The 18,039-nt window shown below is 43.5% G+C and overlaps 1 protein-coding gene across 4 annotated transcripts; it reads left to right on the top strand.

Moving 5' to 3' along the window:
* The first annotated feature begins 690 nt into the window (after window positions 1–690).
* LOC115204480 (G2/mitotic-specific cyclin-B3) lies at window positions 691–17,894 on the top strand. 4 transcript variants are annotated; one of them, XR_003880370.1, is made up of 14 exons: window positions 691–866; window positions 1,056–1,176; window positions 1,381–1,461; window positions 3,081–3,181; window positions 5,473–5,587; window positions 5,670–5,771; window positions 5,863–5,955; window positions 6,082–6,219; window positions 6,378–6,533; window positions 6,707–6,856; window positions 13,083–13,213; window positions 13,480–13,572; window positions 13,873–14,370; window positions 17,301–17,894. XR_003880370.1 is itself a non-coding variant. In XM_029770095.1 (13 exons), exons 2-12 carry the CDS (start codon window positions 1,099–1,101, stop codon window positions 13,559–13,561), a joined length of 1,227 nt encoding a protein of 408 aa, XP_029625955.1. In that variant the 5' UTR covers window positions 691–866; window positions 1,056–1,098; the 3' UTR covers window positions 13,562–13,572; window positions 13,873–14,489. The 4 variants fall into 4 exon arrangements, 2 of the variants coding, with proteins under 2 accessions (XP_029625955.1, XP_029625954.1); XM_029770095.1 differs by lacking the exon at window positions 17,301–17,894 and having other exon boundaries at window positions 13,873–14,489; XR_003880371.1 differs by lacking the exons at window positions 13,873–14,370; window positions 17,301–17,894 and having other exon boundaries at window positions 13,087–13,213; window positions 13,480–13,496.
* The last annotated feature ends 145 nt before the right edge of the window (window positions 17,895–18,039 follow it).

Consider the following 18,039-nt stretch of genomic DNA (forward strand, 5'->3'; position numbering starts at 1 on the left):
AACATTACAACTTCTATTCGATCAAATACGCCTCACATAGCAAATAAGCCATTCATTTTTGTTGGTTGACAAAATTCTACACTCTCATTTGATCTCCATACAAAAATGCCTTGCTTGGTGGGTGAAACAACGAAAAAACCCAATCTGCTGGAGGGAGACAGATTTTCTACCGAGTTAGGCCTCTCTCTTCCTCTCTGGCTGGAGGATGAAGAAAATCTAACTGTGTAGTGTTTATTCCTAGATTGATTTCCCTTGCAAGCAACTGAAGCGAATGGGTTAGTATAAATAAAAATGCTATTCATCTCTGGTGTATGCAGCTTGTAGGTTACTAATGTATCCAACATGTATCTCAATTCAATTCAAGGGGCTTTATTGGCATGGGAAACAAATGTTAACATTGCCAAAGCAAGTGAAGTAGATAATATACAAAAGTGAAATAAACAATAAAAATAAACAGTGAACATTACACTCACGGAAGTTCCAAAAGAATTAAAGACATTACAAATGTCATATATATATATATATATATATATATATATATATATATAAATAGTTAAAGTACAAAAGGGAAAATAAATCAACATAATAAGGACATGGTTTTGTTCATGAAACAAGGAGGTTAACAGACCCGCCTCTTATCAACGATGGTCTTGTGACTCTCGCGTGATTCGGTAGAACTTTATGAGAGTGGACCAATCCACGCGGCCGAAATGTGTAATCAAACTTTCAAATCCCCAGTCCAAGCTTTCTTTCCCTGAGAGCAATTTCTTATTTAGCTAGCTAAACATTCGTGTTTTCTCTTTATTATCAACAAAAGCACAGCATGAGTCATTGAGGCCAACAGTTGGAGATCTGCTGTACAGAAGGTAAATAGCTACCAAAGTTACTTTGTTTCCGACACTGGTAATTGTCTGATATAATACTAGCTAATGTTGTTATAGCTAGCTAGCTTCAGTAAAGCAACGGTAGTCTGCTGTCCCCAGCGTCTAGATAGACATGCCTTGCTAGTGCCAACTACTTCAGCAAACTAGCTAATGACATGGCTTTTCCCACAGAAACGACTGTTAGCTACAAAACAAAGTATAACGTTACCGGTGAATGCCTTTCTCAAGGGGAAAGAACCCCTCTTCCATCAAAGTTCCTGGAAAAGGATCAGTAGGTGGGATGGAGAATCAGGTAACTAGCTAGAAGTTAACGTTATCAAACTCACATCTGCTGTTTGATGAAATCCTGCCTTTTTGAAAAAGTGTTAAAATGATTGAACATGATGCACTGTTTTCTGATCAGGCAAAAGTGTAGTAGCTAGCTAGAACAAGGTCTAGCTAATTGATTTTTGTTCTCTGCAAAAATAAAACACGACCCTGTCTTTGTCTTCCTCAGGAGGGTGTTCACAGTAAGAGGTCCCCATCTTCTCCACAGGGTGGCGTAAAGAAAAGGTCTGCCTTTGTTGACATCACTAATGTAAGCTGACCAAGGTTGTTCATCAGTGATGTTTGTGAATGTATGTGTGAAGTGATACTGAGAATAACCTCTTTGGTTAAACCGTTGCCAATATTTCTCTTTCATCAGGGGAACTTTTCAAATAAATATTACATATCTCAAAGTATCCCATTTATAACTACAGTATCCACAGCGTTTCTGTAACTCATACTTGGACAAGCAATATTAAATAAATAATTCAGAAATGGTCTCCGTTATACCAGTTGAGGAGGCGCTTGAAGTGTCATCAGGTATAAACACTGCACATGTGACACTGTTTCAAAGCAGTTTACGGACTCATTGAGGGGATTAGATTAGTCTGGCCTGGGTAGGCCAGAGAGATGTTGAGAGATATGTTGTATGTGTCTGGACAACGCACCATGCTGCCTTGTTGACAACATGGCAGAGCCCTGCAGATTACTGTTAAATTTGAGAAGAACGCTCCTACCTCGCCGCGTTTGCCCGTTCACGTCACGGGCCATAGACCGGTTCCCCGCGGCTTATCATAATCGAATCATCCCATTATTAGAGTTTAGAATAAACCGCTGATTTGTGTGAAGGAGCCCAAAGCCACTGTAAGAGGGTGTTGGTCAATACTAAGCACTGCATCACAATAATGTGTTAGTGGTACATTTTTTCCATAGATGTTTGTTTTTGTCTTGATCCCCACCCTTCCTAATATTGACTTGCACACCCCCCACCCCCCCTTTTGCCCTCAGAACAGCCTCAATTTGTTGGGGCATGGACTCTACAACATGTTGAAAGCGTTCCACAGGGATGCTGGGCCATGTTGACTACAATGCTTCCCACAGTTGTGTCAAGTTGGCTGGATGTCTTTTGGGTGGTGGACAATTCTTGATACACATGGGAAACTGTTGAGGGTGAAAAACCCAGCAGCGTTGCATTTCTTGACACAAGCTGATGCGCCTGGCACCTACCTCAATTGTCCCAAGTCTTAAAAATCCCTCTTTAACCAGTCTCCTCCACTTCATCTACAATGATTTGAAATGGATTTAACAATAAGGGATCATAACTTTCACCTGGTCAGTCTGTCATGGAAAGAGCAGGTGTTCCTAATGTTTTGTGTATTTTTATATATATTTAAGGCACATCAGTTAAGAACAAATTCTTATTTACAATGATGGCCTGCACCGGCCATACCCGGACGACGCTGGGCCAATTGTGTGCCGCCCTATGGGACTCGCAATCATGGCTGGTTGTGATACAGCCTGGATTTGAACCAGGGTGTCTGTAGTGACGCCTCAAGCACTGAGATGCAGTGCCTTAGACTGCTGTGCCATTATTGTGTAATAAGCAGCTTTGATCCTGTAAATGTTGCCATTATGTGTAATGAATGGTGTAGCACTGCCTGGTTGGTACCCTATGTACTGCCTGGTTGGTACCCTATGTACTGCCTGGTTGGTACCCTATGTACTGCCTGGTTGGTACCTTATGTACTGCCTGGTTGGTACCCTATGTACTGCCTGGTTGGTACCCTATTTGGCCCTTTAAAATGTAAACGTGTCTTCTGAGGAAATTTCACAATCTGAATGGTCATAAAGATTTACTTTTGTCTCTCTCATTTTACCCCTTTTGAATAGGCCACCAAGATTCAAATTAACAACCAGACCAAGATTGGGAAGCCTGCCAAGAAGGCACTTAAGAGCAAAGAAGCTGCCAAGAATGAAGCTAATCTGAAAGAGTAATGTTCCTCAGAGCCATTTCTTCGCCACACTGATCATCATTTACTAAAAGCTTAAGATCTAGATTGGATAGAATGGGTTAGACACGGTCACTGATGAGGTGACACAAAATGCCCTTGGCCTGAGTAATAAAGAGCATTTCTGTTCATCTCATTATGGAGCAGGTGACTTGGGCAGCTCGGATATCTTGCAGTCAGAACACACTGAAAATGACCGGAGGTCTATCCGATAGGTTTAGAATTAGATCAGTCTACTCTAATGGGATAATTAGCTGACTAATCAGCATTTGTGACATTTCCATCAACTACAATGCCCATGAATGTATTCAGTTCATAACAGCCTAAACTATTGTAGCTACAGTGCATTCGGAATATATTTAGACCCCTTGACTTTTTCCACATTTTGTTACGTTACAGCCTTATTCTAAAATAGATTAAATCATTTCTTCCCTCAATCTACACACAATACCCCATAATGACAAAGCAAAAACAGCTTTGTAGAAGCTTGGCAGACCTGTATTTGGGGAGTTTCTACCATTCTCCTCTGTAGATCCTCTCAAGCTGTCAGGTTGAATTGGGAGCGTCACTGCACAGCTATTTCCAGGTCTCTCCAGAGATGTTTGATCGGGTTCAAGTCCGGGCTTTCGCTGGGCCACTCAAGGACGTTAAAGCCTCGGCTTATCTCAGCTCACTGGTCACCATAGCAACACCCACCTGTAGCACGTGCTCCAGCAGGTATATTTCACTGGTCATCCCAAAAGCAAACACTTACTTTGGCCGCTTTCCTTCCAGTTCTCTACTGCCAATGACTGGAATGAATTGCAAAAATCACTGAAGTTGGACTCTTATATCTCCCTCTCTAACTTTAAGCATCAGCTGTCAGAACAGCTTACCGATCACTGTACCTGTACACAGCCAATCTGTAAATAGCATACCCAACTACCTCATCCCCATATTATTACTTACCCTATTGCTCTTTTGCACCCCAGTATCTCTACTTGCACATCATCATCTGCACATCTATCACTCCAGTGTTAATGCTAAATTGTAATTATTTCACCTCTATGGCCTATTTATTGCTTTACCTCCCAACTCTTCTGCATTTGCACACACTGTACATATATTTTTCTATTGTGTTATTGACTGTACGTTTGTTTGTGTAACTCTGTGTTTTTGTCGCACTGCTTTGCTTTATCTTGGCCAGGTCGCAGTTGTAAATGAGAACTTGTTCTCAACAGGCCTACCTGGTTAAATAAAGGTGAAATAATTTTTTTTAAAAAGGACATCCAGAGACTTGTCCCGAATGCTTCACCGTAGGGATGGGGCCAGGATTTCTCCAGACGTGACGCTTGGTATTCAGGCCAAAGAGTTAAATCTTGGTTTCATCCGACCAGAGAATCTTCTTTCTCATGGTCTGAGAGTCCTTCAGGTGCCTTTTGGCAAACTCCAAGCGGGCTGTCATGTACCTTTTACTGAGGAGTGGCTTCCGTCTGGCCACTCTACCATAAAGACCTGATTGGTGGAGTGCTGCAGAGATGGTTGTCCTGGAAGGTTCTCCCATCTCTACAGTGGAGCTCTGGATCTTTCAGTGACCATAGGGTTCTTGTTCACCTCCCTAACCAAGGCCTTTCTACCCCGATTGCTCAATTTGGCCAGGCGGCCAGCTCTAGGAAGAGTCTTGGTGGTTCCAAACTTCTTCCATTTATGAATGATGGAAGCTATTGTGTTCTTTGGGATCTTCAATGCTGCAGACAATGCTGCAGATCTGTGCGTCGACACAATCCTGTCTCGGTGCTCTATGGACAATCCCTTTGACGTCATGGCTTGGTTTTTGCTCTAACATGCACTGTCAACTGTGGGACCTTTTTATATAGACCGGTGTGTGCCTTTCCAAATCATGTCCAATCAATTGAATTTACCACAGGTGGACTCTAATCAAGTTGACTCAAGGATGATCAATGGAAACAGGATGTACCTGAGCTTCATTTTGAGTCCCAAAGCAAAGGGTCTGAATACTTAATAACGTTATTGTTTAAATTTATTCTCTAAACCCGTTTTCGCTTTGTCATTATGGGGTATTGTGTGTAGATTGAGGGGAACATTTTAGAAAAGGGCTGTAACGTAACAAAATGTGGACAAAGGGAAGGGGTCTGAAAACTATCCGACTGTACTGTATATCAGATGTCTCCATTTTGTGTTCGTATATGTTCTCTCTCATCCCAACACAGCTAAAACATATATATACATATTTATTTATTTAAAAACTTTTTTTTTTTTTTTTACCATTGTAGACCTAAAGCTGTGTGCTCTAATGGGCAATCTATGACGTTGGAGGTGGGCCTATCCCCAGAGAAAGACCTGGTGGTATGGCCACAGGAGGAGACCACTCTTTGCCCAGGGAGACAGGTGAGAGACAGACACATCCATGCTATCAGCCCTCTGGGTTCAACAAGGTAGTCATTCTCCTCTGCCTGTGTCCTATTCCCAGGTGGTGCCTGACGAGTTTGACATTGACAAGGAATTCCATGGTGACGTTTCCATGAGCGCCGAGTATGCCAAGGAAATATTTGACTACCTGAGGGAGAGAGAGGTAAGGTGTTGTCTTGGGGCGTTTTCATATAGGAGTTCATATGGTGGATGATATAACATCCTCTGAATGAAATGTTATCATTTTTCTTCAGGAGAAGTTTGTTTTAAAGGATTACATGAACAGTCAGCCGGACTTGAACAAAGACATGAGAGGGATTCTGGTGGACTGGATGGTTGAACTTCAGGTGACTTTTGGTTACAGATCACTTTGTTTGGTTGGCCTATTGATTATCTTCACAACAACATGTGTTTTGGGTATAGCTGCCCTAACACATTCCAGATCTGAATGTCTACCTCGGCTCCATCTTCAGGAAAACTTTGAGCTTAACCACGAGACCCTGTACCTGGCGGTAAAACTGATGGACCACTACCTGGCCTGCAGCGTCATCATGAGGGAGAGCCTGCAGCTCATTGGCTCCACAGCCATGCTCATCGCCTCCAAGTTCGAGGTGAGGCCCTGAGGGGTACGGGACTGGTCAGAAATCTGAACATCAGAATATCTCATGTTGCTTAGAAGCTTAAGAATTCTGTCCTAATCATGAATTGCTATTAAAGTTAAACATTATCCTTCAATTAGTAAGTATTGAGTATTGTCTTCCTCCCTTAGGAACGCACTCCGCCATGTATCGATGATTTCCTGTACATCTGCGACGACGCCTACAAGAGGGAAGAGATTATCGCCATGGAGATAAACATCTTGCAGGCACTGCAGTTTGATATCAACATTCCGGTCCCTTACCGCTTTCTCCGACGCTATGCCAAGGTGAGACCCTCCTTGTCCTTGGGCAGTACTCAAGAATGTATTTTGAAACAAGGATCCACAGGAGGAAAACAACCTGCTTCAGAGGTCATCCATATTTTTAAGGAGATGTATTCGTTGATATGCTGCGTTAGTAAGTAGATGGACAAATGATTGATTCTGCGTCCTCTCCCCAGTGTGTGAGCGCCAGCATGGAGACCCTGACGTTGGCTCGCTATGTGTGTGAGCTGAGCCTTCTGGAGCTGCAGCAGGTTCCTGAGAGAGGTTCTCGCCTGGCTGCTGCCTGCCTGCTCCTGGCCCTCATCACTAAAGGCCTGGGAGGATGGGTGAGTGGGTGTACAATAATCAAATCAAAGTTTATTAGTCACATGCGCCGAATACAACCGTTGTAGACCTTCCAGTGAAACACTTACTTACGAGCCCCTAATCAACAATGCAGTTAAAAAAAAAAAAACGGATAAGAAATAAAAGTAACAAGTAATTAAAGAGCAGCAGTAAAATAACAATAGCGAGACTATATACAGGGGAAGACTGATACAGAGTCAGTGTGCGGTGGGCACCGGTTAGTTGAGGTAATATGTACATGTAGGTAGTTATTAAAGTGACTATGCATAGATAAAAACAGAGGGTAGCAGCGGTGTAAAATAGGGGGAGGGGGGGCAATGAAAATAGTCTGGGTAGCCATTTGATTAGGTGTTCAGGAGTCTTATGGCTTGGGGGTAGAAGCTGTTTAGAAGCCTCTTGGACCTAGACTTATCTCTCTGGTACCGCTTGCCGTGCGGTAGCAGAGAGAACAGTCTATGACTAGGGTGGCTGGAGTCTTTGACAATTTTTAGGGCTTTTCTCTGACACCGCCTGGTATAGAGGTCCTGGGTGGCAGGAAGCTTGGCCCCAGTGATTTACTGGGCCGTTCGCACTACCCTCTGTAGTGCCTTGCGGTCGGAGGCCGAGCAGTTGCCATACCAGCCAGTGATGCAACCAGTCAGGATGCTCTCGATGGTGCAGCTGTAGAACCTCAGTCTCCCGAGGGGGAATAGGTTTTGTTGTGCCCTCTTCACGAGTGTCTTGGTGTGCTTGGACCATATTAGTTTGGTGATGTGGACACCAAGGAACTTGAAGCTCTCAACATGCTCCACTGCAGCCCCGTCGATGAGAATGGGTGCGTGCTCGGTCCTCCTTTTCCGGTAGTCCACAATCATCTCCTTTGTCTTGATCACGCTGAGGGAGAGGTTGTTGTCATGGCACCACACGGCCAGGTCTCTGACCACCTCCCTATAGGCTGTCTCGTCATTGTCGGTGATCAGGCCTACCACTGTTGTGTCATCGGCAAACTTAATGATGGTGTTGGAGTCGTAGCCTGGCCGTGCAGTCATGAGTGAACAGGGAGTACAGGAGGGGACTGAGCACGCACCCCTAAGGGGCCCCTGTGTTGAGGATCAGCATGGCGGATGTGTTGTTACCTACCCTTACCACCTGGGGGCGGCGGGTCAGGAAGTCCAGGATCCAGTTTCAGAGGGAGGTGTTTAGTCCCAGGGTAGCTTATTGATGAGTTTCGAGGGTACTATGGTGTTGAAAGCTGAGCTGTAGTCAATGAATAGCATTCTCACATTTTGTCCATGAGGGAAAGTGTGGTGTGCCATAGAGATTGCATCATCAGTGGATCTGTTAAGGCGGTATGCAAATTGGAGTGGGTCTAGGGTTTCTGGGATAATGGTGTTGATGTGAGCCATGACCAGCCTTTCAAAGCACTTCATGGCTACAGACGTGAGTGCTATGGTTCGGTAGTAATTTAGGAAGGTTACCTTAGTGTTCTTGGGCACAGGCACTATGGTTGTCTGCTTAAAACATGTTGGTATTACAGACTCGGACAGGGAGAGCTTGAAAATGTTAGTGAAGACACTTGCCAGTTGGTCAGCGCATGCTTGCAGTACACGTCCTGGTAATCCGTCTGGCCCCGTGGCCTTGTGAATGTTGACCTGTTTAAAGGTCTTAGTCACATCGGCTGCGGAGAGTGTGATCACATAGTCTTCTGGAACAGCTGATGCTCTCATGCATGTTTTAGTGTTATTTGCCTCGAAGCGAGCATAGAAGTAGTTTAGCTCGTCTGATAGGCTTGTGTCACTGGGCAGCTCTTGGCTGTGCTTCCCTTTGTAGTCTGTAATTGTTTGCAAGCCCTGTCACATCCGAAGAGCGTCAGAGCCGGTGTAGTAGGTTTCGATCTTAGTCCTGTATTGATGCTTTGCCTGTTTGATGGTTTTTCGGAGGGCATAGTGGGATTTCTTATAAGCTTCCGGGTTAGAGTCCCGCTCCTTGAAAGCGGCAGCTCTAGCCTTTAGCTCAGTGCGGATGTTGCCTGTAATCCTTGGCTTCTGCTTGGGGTATGTACGTACTGTCACTGTGGGGAAGACGTTGTCGATGCCCTTATTGATGAAGCCAAAGACTGATGTGGTGTACTCCTCAATGCCATCGGAGGAATCCCGGAAAATATTCCAGTCTGTGCTAGCAAAACAGCATCTGCTTCATCTGACAACTTTTTTTATTGATCTAGTCACTGGTGCTTCCTGCTTTAATTTTTCCTTGTAAGCAAGAATCAGGAGGATGAATTATGGTCAGATTTGCCAAATGGAGGGCGAGGGAGAGCTTTGTATGCGTTACTGTGTGTGGAGTAAAGGTGGTCCGGAGTTGTTGTTTTTTCCCTCTGGTTGAACTTTACATACTGATAGAAATTTGGTAAAACGGATTTAAGTTTCCCTGCATTAAAGTCCCCAGCTATTACGAGCGCCGCCTCTGGGTCAGCGTTTTCTTGTTTGCTTATGGCAGAATACAGCTCATTCAATGCTATCTTAGTCCCAGCCTCTGACTGTGGTGGTATGTAAACAGCTATGAAAAATACAGATAGTGTGGTCTACAGCTTATCATGAGATACTCTACCTCAGGCGACCAAAAGCTCAAGACTTCCTTAGATATTGTGCACCAGCTGTTATTTACAAAAATACATAGTCCGCCGCCCCTTGTCTTACCAGACGCTGCTGTTCTATTCTGCCGGTGCAGCGTATAACCAGCCAGCTGTATGTTGATAGTGTCATCGTTCATCCACGACTCCGTGAAGCATAAGATATTGCCGTTTTGAATGTCCTGTTGGTAGTTTAATCTTGCGTGTAGGTCATCGATTTTATTCTCCAAAGATTGCACATTTGCTAGCAGAATGGAAGGAAGTGGGGGTTTATTCGATCGCCTACAAATTCTCAGAAGGCAGCCCGCCCTCCTGCCCCTTTTTCTCCGCCTCCTCTTCTCACAAATCACAGGGATCTGGGCCTGTTCCCGAGAAAGCAGTATATTGTTTGTCGGGCTCGTCAGACTCGTTAAAGGAAAAAAATAATTCTGCCAGTCCGTGGTGAGTAATCGCAGTCCTGATGTCCAGAAGTTATTTTCAGTCATAAGAGACGGTAGCGGCAACATAATGTACAAAATCATTTTTAAAAGAAGTTACAAAAAACGCTAATAAACGTACAAAAAAACACAATCGGGTTGGGGACACGTAAAACGTCTGCCTTCTTCTCCTGGTGCCATTTTCTTAAGCTGCGATAGTCACGTCAACTCTTCCTTTTGTAAACACCAATCCCATACCACATGGCTCCCATTTACTCTGATTGTCATATCTCAATTTGATTCACTGCAATCAAGAGGTTTTCACAACAGACTGATCAGCACAGACACACATGATAGTTTTAAATGGAAGAAACATGGAAGAATGGCAGATGGAAGATACATTGGATATTGCTGGATATCGCTCTGTGGATTTGAGCTACACTGAACAACAATATAAAAAAATATATATAAAAAAAAATGCATCAAATGAAATGTATGCATTCACTACTGGAAGTCGCTCTGGATAAGAGCGTTTGCTAAATGACTAAAATGTAAATAAATGCAACATATTAGAGGTCGACCGATTTATGATTTTTCAACGCCGATACCGATTATTGGAGGACCAAAAGGGGCCGATAATGATTAATCGGCCGCTTTTTCTATTTTTATTTTATTTATTTATTTGTAATAATGACAATTACAACAATACTGAATGAATGCTTATTTTAATATAATACATCAAAATAAATTTAGCCTCAAATAAATAATGAAACATGTTCAATTTGGTTTAAATAATGCAAAAACAAAGTGTTGGAGAAGAAAGTAAAAGTGCAATATGTGTCATGTAAAAAAGCTAACGTTTAAGTTCCTTGCTCAGAACATGAGAACATATGAAAGCTGGTGGTTCCTTTTAACATGAGTCTTCAATATTCCCAGGTAAGATGTTTTAGGTTGTAGTTATTATAGGAATTATAGGACTATTTCTCTCTCTACGATTTGTATTTCATATACCTTTGACTATTGGATGTTCTTATAGGCACTTTAGTATTGCCAGTGTAACAGTATAGCTTCCGTCCCTCTCCTCGCTCCTACCTGGGCTCGAACCAGGAACACATAGACAACAGCCACCCTCGAAGCAGCGTTACCCATGCAGAGCAAGGGGAAGAACAACTACTCCAATTCTCAGAGCGAGTGACGTTTGAAACGCTATTAGCGCGCACCCCGCTAACTAGTTAGCCATTTCACATCGGTTACACCAGCCTAATCTCGGGGGTTGACAGGCTTGAAGTCATAAACAGCGCAATGCATTGCGAAGGGCTGCTGGCAAAATGCAGTAAAGTGCTATTTTGAATGAAGGCTTACGAGCCTGCTGCTGCCTACCATCGCTCAGTCAGACTGCGCTATCAAATCATAGACTTAATTATAACATAATAACACACAGAAACACGAGCCTTAGGTCATTAATATGGTCGAATCTGGAAACTGTCATCGCGAAAACAAAACGTTATTCCTGTTACATTGCACAACCTTCAACGAGCCAGGCGGCCCAAACTGCTCCATACACCCTGATTCTGTTTGCAAGAGAAGTGACACATTTTCCCTAGTTAAAAGAAATTCAAGTTAGCAGGCAATATTAACTAAATATGCAGGTTTAAAAATATATACTTGTGTATTGATTTTAAGAAAGGCATTGATGTTTATGGTTGGAGCAACGTGTACCTAAACGATTATATGCAACGCAGGACAGGCTAGATAAACTAGTAATATCAACCATGTGTAGTTGTTTTTTTATAAGATAAGTTTAATACTAGCTAGCAACTTACCTTGGCTTCTTACTGCATTCGCGTAACAGGCAGGCTCCTCGTGGAGTGCAATGTAAAGCAGGTGGTTAGAGCGTTGGACTAGTTAACCATAAGGTTGCAAGATTGAATCCCTGAGCTGACAAGGTAAAAATCTGTTGTTCTGCCCCTGAACAAGGCAGTTAACCCACCGTTCCTAGGCCGTCATTGAAATTAAGAATGTGTTCTTAACTGACTTGCCTGGTTAAATAAAGGTCTAAAAAAAAAATCGGCGTCCAAAAATACCGATTTCCGATTGTAATGAAAACTTGAAAAATGCTCCTAATTAATCGGCCATTCCGATTAATCGGTCGACCTCTACAACATATTGTAAAGTCCAATGTTTCATGAGCTGAAATAAAAGATTCCAGAAATGTTCCATAAGCACAAGTTTTTTTTCTATCAAATTTTGTGCAGAAATTTGTTTACATTGTTGTTAGTGAGCATTTCTCCTTTGCCAAGATAATCCATCCACCTGACAGGTGTGGCATATCAAGAAGCTGATTAAACAGCATGATCATTATAGAGCTGCACCTTGTGCTGGGACAATAAAAGCCATTTTAAAATGTGTAGTTTTGTCACAACACAATGAGAAAAAAGAAGAAACCCCCACAGTGCTCTTGTTAGTATTACTGCTCTTTAATAAGCTTTATGTGTCGGCCTCAAGGCTTATAGTGATGCTAGCAAAAGCAGTGTGTGGGTTTCAATCTTATTGAACTGTTACCATGCACCTGCAACGAAGATAGCTCAGATGTGCGAGTGCCTTTTCAATTTTGAGTTACACAATACAATGCCACAGATGCTTCAAGTTTTGAGGGAGCGTTCAATTGGCATGCTGACTGCAGGAATGTCCACCAGGGCTGTTGCCAGATAATTGAATATTCATTTCTCTACCATAAGCTGCCTCCAACATTTGTTTTTAGAGAATTTGGTAGTATATCCGTCCAACAGCTCACAACCGCAGACCACGTTTATGGCGTTGTGTGGGCGAGCGTTTTGCCGATGTCAACGTTGTGAACACAGTGCCCCATGGTGGCAGTGGGGTTATGGTATGGGCAGGCATAAGTAGCTTATAGCATTTTATTGATGTCAATTTGAATGCACAAATATACCGTGACTAGATCCTGAGACCCAGGTATCTGAGACCAACCGATACCAACTGTATTCCCAGTCGTGGGAAATCCATAGATTAGGGCCTAATGAATTTATTTCTATTGACTGGTTTCCTTATATGAACTGTAACTCAGTAAAACCAATGAAATTGTTGAATGTTGCGTTTTTATATTTTTGTTAATTATAGTTAAAAGCGCATTTCTAATTAATGAGATGTATCTTTGTACCCCAGACAGCCATGCTAGAGTACCACACTGGCTACACTGTGAAGGAGCTAACCCCCTTGGTGAAGACGCTGCGCACCATGCTAGCCTGTCCTACTGATGACAAGCTGACAGCCGTCACGACCAAGTATTCCCACAAGTAAGGCACCGTGCTCTGTTGTTGGTGACAGACATACCTTTCACGGAAATGTACTTGCTACGATTGATATGTTGCCGTCTCACCTAGCTATCTTAAATTGTAAGTCGCTCTGGATAAGAGCATCGACTAAATGACTAAAATGTAAAATAGAACAAGGAAAACAAGTGTTCGGCAGAGTGTCAACGTAGACTTGCATGTTTTTAGATTCATTCTATGTCCAGGAAGAAAACAACATGTATTTTATTTCTGAATCTCTTGTATTTCAGAGTGTTCTTTGAGGTAGCGTGTATTCCCTTGGTGGCTGTCCAGACACTAGAAGATGCTCTGATAGAGCAGCACATCTCCTAAGTGAACCACAGGTCTGCTAATAGTGTAAATAGGTTATTTATTTGTATGTCATATATTTGTTGTCTCCTTGTACAGGAAAATGTTTACAAATCAACAAGAGCACAATCTGTTGAATTTGTTTTAGTAGTTATTTTTACACTAATACAAAATGCATGTAATAGGAAGAATGTCAAACAGACAGTAGGGTTTAACAATGTTTTTTTATGTAGCATTCTAGATTTTAAGATTTTGTATGAAAAACTCAATTATCCACTTGTTAATTGACACTTGAGAAATTAAATATCTGTGTACTGTATGTGTTTTTCTATGAGATTGTACTTCTGGCTGGACCCAGACATGTCCAGCCAATAACACAATCACCGTCAGCTACTTCACCGTCAGCTACTTCACCGTCAGCTACTTCACCGTCAGCTACTTCACCGTCAGCTACTTCACCGTCAGCTACTTCACCGTCAGCTACTTCACCGTCAGCTACTTCACCGTCAGCTACTTCACCGTCAGCTACTTCACCGTCAGCTACTTCACCGTCAGCTACTTCACCGTCAGCTACTTCACCGTCAGCTACTTCACCGTCAGCTACTTCACCGTTAGCTACTTCACTGTTAGCTACTTCACTGTTACCTACTTCACCGTCAGCTACTTCACCGTCAGCTACTTCACCGTCAGCTACTTCACCGTCAGCTACTTCACCGTCAGCTACTTCACCGTCAGCTACTTCACCGTTAGCTACTTCACCGCCAGCTACTTCACCGTTAGCTACTTCACTGTTACCTGCTTCACCGTCAGCTACTTCACTGTTAGCTACTTGAGTGAGTACACCCAGTATGTCAATTATTTTCTCTTCCTTATGCAATGATTTTAGTACTTAATTTGCTGTCAGCAATCAATCAAATGTATTTATAATTTATAAAGCCCTTACATCAGCTGATATCAAAGTGCTGTACAGAAACCCAGCCTAAAACCGCAAACAGCAAGCAATGCTGGTGAAGAAGCACAGTGGCTAGGAAAAACTCCTTAGAAAGGCCAGAACCTAGGAAGAAACCTAGAGAGGACACAGGCTATGAGGGGTGGCCAGTCCTCTTCTGGCTGTGCCGGGTGGATATTATAACAGAACATGGCCAAGATGTTCAAATGTTCATAGATGACCAGCAGGGTCAGATGATAATAATCACAGTGGTTGTAGAGGGTGCAACAGGTCAGCACCTCAGGAGTAAATGTCAGTTGGCTTTTCATAGCCGATCATTCAGAATCGATCATTCAGAGTCTCTACCGCTCCTGCTGTCTCTAGAGAGTTGAAAACAGCAGGTTTGGGACAAGGTAGCACGTCCGGTGAACAGGTCAGGGTTTCATAGCCGCAGGCAGAACAGTTGAAACGAGCATCAGCACGACCAGGTGGACTGGGGACAGCAAGGAGTCATCAGGCCAGGTAGTCCTGAGGCATGGTCCTAGGGCTGAGAGAGAATATACTTAAATTCACACAGGACACCAGATGTGAGGATAAATACTCCAGATATAACAGACTGACCCTAGCCCCCTGACACAAACTATTGCAGCATAAATACTGGAGGATGAGACAGGAGGGGTCGGGAGACACTGTGGCCACGTCCGACGATACCCCCGGACAGGGCCAAACGGGCAGGATATAACCCCACCCACTTTGCCAAAGCACAGCCCCCACAGCACTAGAGGGATATCTTCATCCACCAACTTACTATCCTGAGACAAGGCCGAGTATAGCCCACGAAGATCTCCCCCACGGTACGCACCCGAGGGGGGTTCAGTTATCACACTACTTGTGTACAATGTTCAATTCATAATTTGTATACGTTACTCAGACTCATTAAATGTTACATAGAAATGTCTCTGTCAGTGTGGGGCCATTTCCTTTATTCAAACGTACTGCATGTCAACATACGGTCACACATCTAAACTCAGCAAAAAAAGAAGCGTCCCTTTTTCAGGACCCTGTCTTTCAAAGATAATTCGTAAAAATCCAAATTACTTCACAGATCTTCATTGTAAAGGGTTTTAACACTGTTTCCCATGCTTGCTCAATGAACCATAAACAATTAATGAACATGCACCTGTGGAACGGTCGTTAAGACACTAACAGCTTACAGACGGTAGGCAAGTAAGGTCACAGTTAGGCCTCTTTAGTGTCCTAAGTTTTCATTTCTACTGACTTAGAGAAACACCAAAAGAAAGATGCCCAGGGTCCCTGCTCATCTGCGTGAACGTGCCTTAGGCATGCTGCAAGGAGGCATGAGGACTGCAGATGTGACCAGGGCAATAAATTGCAATGTCCGTACTGTGAGACGCCTAAAACAGCGCTACTGGACGGACAGCTGATCGTCCTCGCAGTGGCAGACCACGTGTAACAACACCTGCACAGGATTGGTACATCCGAACATCACACCTGCGGGACAGGTACAGGATGGCAACAACAACTGCCCGAGTTACACCAGGAACGCACAATCCCTCCATCAGTGCTCAGACTGTCCGCAATAGGCTGAGAGAGGCTGGACTGAGGGCTTGTAGGCCTGTTGTAAGGCAGGTCCTCACCAGATATCACCGGCAACAACATCGCCTATGGGCACCAACCCACCGTCGCTGGACCAGGCAGGACTGGCAAAAAGTGCTCTTCACTGACAAGTTGCGGTTTTGTCTCACCAGGAATGATGGTCGGATTCGCGTTTATCGTCGAAGGAATGAGCGTTACACCGAGGCCTGTACTCTGGAGCGGGATCGATTTGGAGGTGGAGGGTCCGTCATGTCTGAGGTGGTGTGTCACAGCATCATCGGACTGACATGACCCTCCAGCATGACAATGCCACCAGCCATACTGCTCATTCTGTGCGTGATTTTCTGTAAAACAGGAATGTCAGTGTTCTGCCATGGCCAGCGAAGAGCCCGGATCTCAATCCCATTGAGCACGTCTGGGACCTGTTGGATCGGAGGGTGAGGGCTAGGGCCATTCCCCCCAGAAATATCAGATAACTTGCAGGTTTTTTGATGGAAGAGTATATACAAATATTTACACTTGTTAATTTTGCTCAAAATAAACGCAGTTGACAGTGAGAGGATGTTTCTTTTTTTGCTGAGTTTATATTATTTGCATAGCAGTCTTACAATGAACAGTAGCCTTTAGAGGGTGTTTGTCCAACTTGTCAGTGAATTGTTCCTCCAGACCATGTTGTTTTGAGATATATCAGGTATAATTGCAAATTGAGTGGGAAGGGGAGAATGGAGGAGAGAAACAGGAAGTAAGGATGCAGTCGGTGAAGGGAGGGAGGTAGTCATTAGAGCTGTAATTGAAGTGTGACATATGGAGACACAGAGCTATAGCTGTGCTTCTCTTCTCATTAGACTGGTTGCATGTCAGAGGTCATCCTGGTCTGCAACGTTCCACCTTGTTTAGTAGCACCAACACTTCTGTCCTGGTCTGTGTCAAGGAAGTCACTCGGAGACATGTCTTATCAATACAGTGTTGGTCAGTGAATACTAATAAACTTTAGTGTTTCAGATGCTGGTTAATGTGTCACAAGCTGGTCATAAAACTCCATGATTTAAGATACCTTTACAGACCCATCTTATTGACAGAGTAGGCTAACAGAAGGAACATTGCATACCCTTGATATGATTGTTCTCCTCTCCAAAGATTCATTTGTGGAATGTCCGAACTCAAAAATAAATACATGTCAAAGTTATTTTATTCTCCTGTTTCACATCTCTAACCCAGCAGGTGCAGCCTGGCAGTAACCAGAGTTCCCTGATGTCTCCAGTTGATTGGGGTCTCTGTTATGTCCCTATATTGTATGTTCTTGCTGAGATGTCCATGGGCTGCCCATTGGTCGATTGGTCCAGGGACAGAGGGCTCTCATGAGACGGCAAGGTTCCTCCTCACTGTCCTGGATATGTCATAGCTGGTAACTCTCCCCTGGCCTGAGGTCAAAACATGGGCAGAAAATAATACTCTTTTTCTGTGTTTTGGGTGCCAGACGTTTGTGAGAAAAAAGTTAATTTCCGATTTTTCAGGGGCTGTTTCAGCACCATTACTTCCCACGGCTATGCCCTCGGCTATAGTTGTGTTAAGTAAACATAGGCTATGGATAAACACTATGTCGAATTGACTGGATCTGAGGGATTGTCCTGTGTGTGCGTTCGTGACTATGACTCAGGCTAGCGCATGCACCGTAGGCTCAGCCTCTGGCTAGTACAGATGGAACAAACATGTATATACCATTAAAGGGGTCAGGGACAGAAATAAAACATGTTATTTACAATGTTGCTATTGACAGTACAGTAGTAGGCCTACTGTATAAACAAATATGAAGTAAGTATATTTTATTTCACTTTGTGCAAGAAATGCACATTCAGATGAGGAAAGCGAAAACCCTATCTAATTGAACAAGTAATTTGCAAGCGGAATGAAGTCTTCAAAACAGACTGCAATTTACGTGCATTATTAATTAAGCAAT

The sequence above is a fragment of the Salmo trutta genome, chromosome 12 (assembly GCF_901001165.1).
Source record: "Salmo trutta chromosome 12, fSalTru1.1, whole genome shotgun sequence".
NCBI classification, from domain to species: Eukaryota; Metazoa; Chordata; class Actinopteri; order Salmoniformes; family Salmonidae; genus Salmo; species Salmo trutta.

Bases quoted from the DNA above. Each gene is read 5' to 3' on its own strand.
- LOC115204480 (XM_029770095.1), top strand. From the start codon at position 1,099: ATGCCTTTCTCAAGGGGAAAGAACCCCTCTTCCATCAAAGTTCCTGGA. The intron at 1,462-3,080 runs GTAAGCTGACCA...CCTTTTGAATAG, and splicing joins CCTTTGTTGACATCACTAAT to GCCACCAAGATTCAAATTAA. The intron at 3,182-5,472 runs GTAATGTTCCTC...TTACCATTGTAG, and splicing joins AATGAAGCTAATCTGAAAGA to ACCTAAAGCTGTGTGCTCTA.